Consider the following 7,500-nt stretch of genomic DNA (forward strand, 5'->3'; position numbering starts at 1 on the left):
GTTTGCAAACAGTCAGCAGGAGCCTCGGTCTCCTTCAGTGGGGGGAACGAAGGGAGAGAGGGGGAGGGAGGAGAGAAGAAAAAGAGGAAGAAAATTCTCTCTGTTTTTTTCCCGACTCTGCTTTCTGTGGTGTGTTGGAAGGGCAAACTCCGGCGTCTCTTTGAACCGGGGCACATCAGAGAGAGGGGCTCTGGGTCGGCGGGGGTGTGCTAAGCCAGGCCGGGGCTGCGGCTCAGGGCTGTGTTGGGCTGCAGCTAGGAGACCCACCACACCAAAGGGACACCGCACAAGGGCTCCCCTGTCCTCCTCCAAACCACCCCACACTGCCCGTCATCACTCTGTGTATGTGCATGTGTGTGTTTATGTGTCTGTCTGAGTATGTGTATGTGTGTCACACTTTGGCGAGGCACAACTTTCAGTTGCAATACACTGCTTAGTGTGCTTTGCAGTGCTGTAAGGCGTAGTGTTGTATTAATACTGCAATATTACTGAACAATCTGAAGCAATCTTTATTCCCTCTCTCTCTGTCTCTCTCTCTCTCTCTCTCTCTCTCTCTTTTCACTATTTCATAGTTTTCTTTATTTGAGCACCACAAAGTGCACTTCAACCCCCTGTTTATGAAAGTATTTCCTGCTCTGAAGTTAGACTTTTTGTAAATCAGGCAGAGAAAGGGGAAGTGTGTGTGTGTGTGTGTGTGTACATTATGTGCGGTGTGTGTGTGTGTGTGTCTGTGTGTGTGTGTGTGTATGTGTGTGTGTGTCTGCGTCTGTGTGTGGGTGTGTGTGCGTGCGTGCGTGCATGTGTGTTTGTTGGGGGGCTGCTGGTCAGAGTTGAGTGTTTATGAACCTCCTTCTCTTTCTGACACGGCAGCTGACAGGGGAGCAGGGGGGTGTGCATTGAGCCAAGAGCAGGCAGCCAGTGAGAGAGCGCTTCTGAGCTGCTGCCTGTGCGTGCGCAGTCGCTGTTTACTGGCCTCCCTCCCTTCCTCTCTCTCTCCCCCTCCCTCTCTCTCTCCCTACCTCTCTCTCTCTCTCTCTCTCTCTCTCTCTCTCTCTCTCTCTCTCTTGCTCTCCCACCACCTCTTGCTGACGCTGTCTGAAACTTTGCCGTGTGTGTGAGTGCACTAGTGACAGCCCCCAGTGTGTGTGTGAGTGCCTGCCCATGATGAAGGAGCTCCTGTCGAGTTGCCGGGGAGCCCTGCAGCAGCAGCAGTCGCGGGGTGCACCGAGCCCCCCACGGCCGCCCTCTCCGCCCGACCCCACTCACCCCGTGCCCGTCTCCCTCTGTCTCTTCCCAGACGACTCCTACCAGAAGCTAGCCATGGAGACCATGGAGGAGCTGGACTGGTGTCTGGACCAGCTGGAACCATCAAAACGAACATCAACACATGCTAGCAAAAGGAGGTACACATTGCTCAACCTGGTGCTGCATACACACATGCACACACACACACACAAACGCAGACACACACAACGCAGACATCAACACATGCTAGCAAGGAGGTACACATTGCTTTCAACCTGGTGTGCTGCAGACACACACATGCACACACACACACACAAACGCAGACATCAACACATGCTAGCAAGGAGGTACACATTGCTTTCAACCTGGTGCTGCATACACACATGCACACACACACACACAAACGCAGACATCAACACATGCTAGCAAGGAGGTACACATTGCTTTCAACCTGGTGCTGCATACACACATGCACACACACACACACAAACGCAGACATCAACACATGCTAGCAAGGAGGTACACATTGCTTTCAACCTGGTGCTGCATACACACATGCACACACACACACACAAACGCAGACATCAACACATGCTAGCAAGGAGGTACACATTGCTTTCAACCTGGTGCTGCATACACACATGCACACACACACACACAAACGCAGACATCAACACATGCTAGCAAGGAGGTACACATTGCTTTCAACCTGGTGCTGCATACACACATGCACACACACACACACAAACGCAGACATCAACACATGCTAGCAAGGAGGTACACATTGCTTTCAACCTGGTGCTGCATACACACATGCACACACACACACACTCACACTCTCACACACACACACACACACACTCACACTCTCACACACACACACACTCACACTCTCACACACACACACACACACACACACAAACGCAGACATCAACACATGCTAGCAAGGAGGTACACATTGCTTTCAACCTGGTGCTGCATACACACATGCACACACACACACACAAACGCAGACATCAACACATGCTAGCAAGGAGGTACACATTGCTTTCAACCTGGTGCTGCATACACACATGCACACACACACACACAAACGCAGACATCAACACATGCTAGCAAGGAGGTAAGCTGGAGACCATCCAGACCTACCGCTCCGTCAGCGACATGGCGTCCACCAAGGTACCGTACAGCCTCGCGCGCACCACACACTCACACTCTCACACACACACACACACACACACACACACACACACACACACACACACACACAAACGCAGACACACACAAACGCAGACATCAACACATGCTAGCAAGGAGGTACACATTGCTTTCAACCTGGTGCTGCATACACACATGCACACACACACACAGTTAGCTGATACCAGATCAGTTAAGGGGAGAAGAAAGTTGCACTGTCAAAAGTGTTGCGAACTGATAACCCTGATAGGAGGTGTCTGCCAGTTTGTGACTACTTAAGGTGATCTGTGTTACTGCTAATCCGAGTCCCTGTGTGTGTGCGTATTTATGTGCAGGTGTGTGTATGCGTGTTAAGGTCAGCTAAGTTGGCTCTGCTTCACTGATGCCATTACCAAATGCAGTGCATTTGTCTTTATGTCAGTATGCATATGTACGACTGCAGTGCATTTGTCTTTATGTCAGTATGCATATGTACGACTGCAGTGCATTTGTCTTTATGTCACTATGCATATGTACGACTGCAGTGCATTTGTCTTTATGTCAGTATGCATATGTACGACTGCAGTGCATTTGTCTTTATGTCAGTATGCATATGTACGACTGCAGTGCATTTGTCTTTATGTCAGTATGCATATGTACGACTGCAGTGCATTTGTCTTTATGTCACTATGCATATTTCAGAAACTCAGAAATAACAAGAGATCTGGAGGTTTTGCATAATGCTTCATGTCTTGCCTTTTTTGCATTGATGTTGTTGACCAACAGTTTAGATGTGCATATCTTCTGGTGTTGGTGTTGATTGCATATTAGGACATGCTTGTGTGTAAGCCTTTATTGGAATTATTGACACAGCAGATTTCATCTCTGTAGATATGTTTCTGGGTGAATGAGTTTGTATGAACTTTGGCATAAATTGTGTGTGTGTGTGTGGATAGGCATTTCTGGCTGCTGTACAGCAGGGCTGCGTGTTGCTTTCCTGTCTCCTTCCTGTATGGTGCAGAGGGGACAGACTACAATAGAGCAGCTCCCAGTCCAGCAGGGCACCAGCTCTCAGCCCGTTTGTTTCTGCCACTGCTGACGACACACGCACAAACACCAGAGCACAGGGGACTTTCACAGCACACAATGGATGAGGCTAGACACACACACACACACTCACACACACACACACATACACACACATACACAAACGCAAACGCACACATGCAGGGCACACATGTACACACATGCACACGGACAAACCCACGCCCAAACATACGCACACGGACACTGACACATGCACAACAAATAAGCAGGAAAATTCACAGAATTCCATGAGTCATAAGACACATAGGCCCACTGAAGGCCAAATGTCAGCACAGCAACAGGACAGGACAGGTAGATGGCAGAATTACATATTACAGCATGCTGTAATGCAGCTCATATGACTGTTCCCTGATCAACCCACGTCAATGCAGAGCATGGATTTCGTGTGTGTGTGTGTGTGTGTGTGTGTGTGTGTGTGTGTGTGTGTGTGTTTGTTATCTGCGATGTCACGTTAGGTGCCAATAGCTGACCTCTCATTAGACTCTTGGTGTGTTTTCAGACTCTTGGCCATAAGGTGATGCAGTGTAAATGCATGTGTGTGCGTTTAAGAGTGTGAAATGTGAAGAAGTCTTTAGAGGGACATATAGAGACTCTCTTCATCTCAGGGATACAGGGCTTGTAGTATGTGTCCATGATTGTCTGTTGCAGAAGGGCAAACAAGCTAAAGTAAACTGCTTACTAGGTCCAATTAACAGTTACAGAACTAAAGAACTTTAGCTATGAGAACTAAACAAAAAGTTGTGTTGATGGTGGTGCCAGACAGTTAAGACAGTAGACGCATTAGAGAGAACCACTCCTCAGACTTAAAAAGAAAAGATGCAGTGGATTGGTTGTGCAATTGTGAGAAATTTGCCTATAAACGTCACTGCATGTGTTGCTATGTCAATTTTTAGTCATCTGGGGGTTTGTGGGGGTTTGTGTGGTGTCTGTGTGTGTGTGTGTCGGGGGGGTGGTAGGTAGAGTAAAGGAATCACATCATTGTGGTTTGATACGGTGTCATAATCCGGAATCCTTTCTTTTTTTACTCTGGGGGTTGTTCATAAGAAACAGGAGGAGTTTATGGTTGTATTTGTTGTGTGTGTGTGTGTGTGTGTGTGTGTGTGTGTGTGTGTGTGTGTGTGTGTGTGTGTGTGTGTGTGTGTGTGTGTGTGTGTGTGTATGTGTGTGTGCAAAGTGTGTGTGCATTTGTCAGAAGGAGGAGGTATCAGCATGAGAGGGCGTGTGTATGTGTCTGTGTGTGTGTGTGAGTGTGTGTGTGCGTCTACTCTATGTCCGCCCCTCCCCACTGCACACAGACACACACACACGCACGGTGTAGTCAGAGGACCCAGCTCAAAGTGAGTCAGTAGCACTATTGCATTTCTCAACCACTCCAACGTCAGCGTGGCTTGGCCTTAGAACACACACAGGCCGAGTCAGCAGCACACAGTCAGGACTTTACGCACTCGCAAGATGGGAGCCTGTTGCATGGAGAAGAAGGAGCATAGAAAGTTAGGCAAAGTCAACTGCTGGAGAAAGGTGAGCCTTGACAAGCAGTTTTAGCCTTTCCATTCTAGACATTGTCTTGTTTATATATATATATATATATATATATATATATATATATATATATATATATATATATATATATAATTTATATAATATATAAAATGTCTGATCTTATTAGGCTTGTTGTAGTGTCTTCTCATTTTTTATTGTGATCTGTTTTGAGGCTGTTTTTTTTTATGGGAATTTTTAAGTTTCATTTGTTTCCTCTAAACAGTTAGTTCCTTATCAGAAATGTGCTTCTTAGAGATGGTTATGCCATTGAAACAGCTCTGTGCGTAGTTCCGTTTGTGGTTCTCCGAAATCGTAACACTTGGCCTGAATGTCTCCGTTTTCTGCATGCACTTCATGAACTGATCTTCTCACCATACTGAGTTTGATGTGAATTTTGTCAAGGCCAGAGATGAGAAGGATCGTAGTGGATCGCTTGACTTACGGCTGCAGTGTGTTTGGAGTGCATGCAGCCCTTTGTCTGCTTTCTTAGTTATTACAGAACTGTAACTTCACCTAGTCAGACTTTTTATTTACAAATGGACTATTGTTCCTATTGATGTACATTCTGTTGTAAATAAACCTAGCTATGAAGACTGAGTATTACCTCTGCTCTGTAGGGTTTTTTTTTTTTTTTTTTTAAAGCTTGTCTTTTTGTTGTGTTGATGGAGGGGAATTTGTTTCTTCACAGTTGAGTTTGCTGAAGCTGACAATGAAGCCATAAAGACAGAAATTAAAGAAAAAAATACATCCATTACTCAAAAAATCACAGAGGAATATTTTACAGAAATTATAATTCCAATGAAACAATGAATTTGAAAAACTTTGCATTTTAGACCTAATTTTGGAATGTGGTTGGTTGTGTGTAGTTTGAATTTTGAATTTTGCCTTTTGAAAAGGGAAATTGAACTTGAAATTGAACCTATAAGAGGTTTGTTTTTTAACTATTTCACTATGATTTGAAGTGGAACGTTGGTTCATGCAGGCGGCAGACGTGAAAAAAGAGCATGCTAGTAGTTTATCGTCCAGCGAGCAGCGCAAGCTCTATGTGTGAACTTGCCCCGACAGGCTGCATGTATCTGGCATCTCAGTGCTTTCCCCACCATGGTGCTTTATGTGATTCTCTCTTTTATTCTCTTTCTCTTTCTTTCTTTCTTTTTCTTTATATTTCTTTATTTCCTTCTTTCTCAGAATCTATCCGTCCAACAAGAATGTGTCACTTGTCTTTGTGATACTCATGCAAAGTGACTTCTGCCTAGATTTACATGCAGCATGCAGATCAGACAAAGGGCTAAATAGATGCATGGCACGGAATGAATGTGAGAGTAACTGGACTGGAATTTAGCCAGTTGCCCATACCTTTCTGCCTTTCCTTATCTCTCTCTCTCTCTCTCTCTCTTTTTTTCTCTCTCTGTCTATTTGGCATGAGTCCATGCTTGATTCTCAGGAAGGCTATTATGTCATTAAGTGTGTTTCAGCAGAATGGGCCTGTCACTCTAACCTGCGTCACTAGGCTGCCAAGCCTCTGACTTTCTTTTTGTCTTTGCGAAAAGTGTTTGCTGCCAAGAGTAGCCTCCCATGACACCACTTTGACTAATCGAAAATCCCCTTTTCACCAGGCTGGGCTAACAAGCAGTGAGACATCACTCTAGCATAACTCAGGGCTCTTGTCACTTGAGGCTTTTCAACTAAAAAACTTCAACTTTGAGCGAATTTGCCTGTGAATGGTGTTCTCAGCGTGAATGGTATGGACTTCAGATAGAGCTGTAGCCCAGACAAGCTTTAGTGCTAGTGCCCACTAGTGGCTGAACGTGGAAAATGCTTAATTATTATCCAATTTATTTGAATTATTATTAATATTATTATATATTCATTTGTGATATTTAATTTCAACACTTTAACACTTTAATACTGTTTTTTTGTTTATCCCTTTTTTGGGTTGCTTTGTTTGTGTTGTGTTTGTTGGTATTCATATGCATATAGTGATATACTCCCCATGTAGTTCTCTATGTAGTGCTTTTGCATTTAGACTAGGTAGACTCCTAATGATCGACATGGCTGTATTGACCCTGCCAGCAGGATATGGGCTTCAATGAGGTCTTTTGAGAATGAAATGCCATCTCCATTCACCCTCTCTCTTCTCTCTCTCTCTCTCTCTCTCTCTTTTTTTTTCTCTCTCTGTCTATTTGGCATGAGTCCATGCTTGATTCTCAGGAAGGCTATTATGTCATTAAGTGTGTTTCAGCAGAATGGGCCTGTCACTCTAACCTGCGTCACTAGGCTGCCAAGCCTCTGACTTTCTTTTTGTCTTTGCGAAAAGTGTTTGCTGCCAAGAGTAGCCTCCCATGACACCACTTTGACTAATCGAAAATCCCCTTTTCACCAGGCTGGGCTAACAAGCAGTGAGACATCACTCTAGCATAACTCAGGGCTCTT

At 45.1% G+C, this 7,500-nt stretch overlaps 1 protein-coding gene across 5 annotated transcripts in view; it reads left to right on the plus strand.

Moving 5' to 3' along the window:
• The window catches only part of pde4ba (phosphodiesterase 4B, cAMP-specific a), a 159,275-nt gene that overhangs the window by 137,979 nt on the left and 13,796 nt on the right, over window positions 1-7,500 (plus strand). For 4 of the 5 annotated variants that reach the window (XM_048251448.1, XM_048251449.1, XM_048251450.1 and 1 more), the window contains 2 exons: window positions 1,298-1,357; window positions 2,372-2,424. In XM_048251448.1, the coding sequence (XP_048107405.1) occupies window positions 1,298-1,357; window positions 2,372-2,424 (113 nt within the window). Of the gene's footprint in view, window positions 1-1,297; window positions 1,358-2,371; window positions 2,425-4,820; window positions 5,047-7,500 lie in introns of those variants that run through there. The other variant, XM_048251453.1, reaches the window with a different exon arrangement.

This window comes from Alosa alosa, chromosome 9, assembly GCF_017589495.1.
Source record: "Alosa alosa isolate M-15738 ecotype Scorff River chromosome 9, AALO_Geno_1.1, whole genome shotgun sequence".
NCBI lineage: Eukaryota > Metazoa > Chordata > Actinopteri > Clupeiformes > Clupeidae > Alosa > Alosa alosa.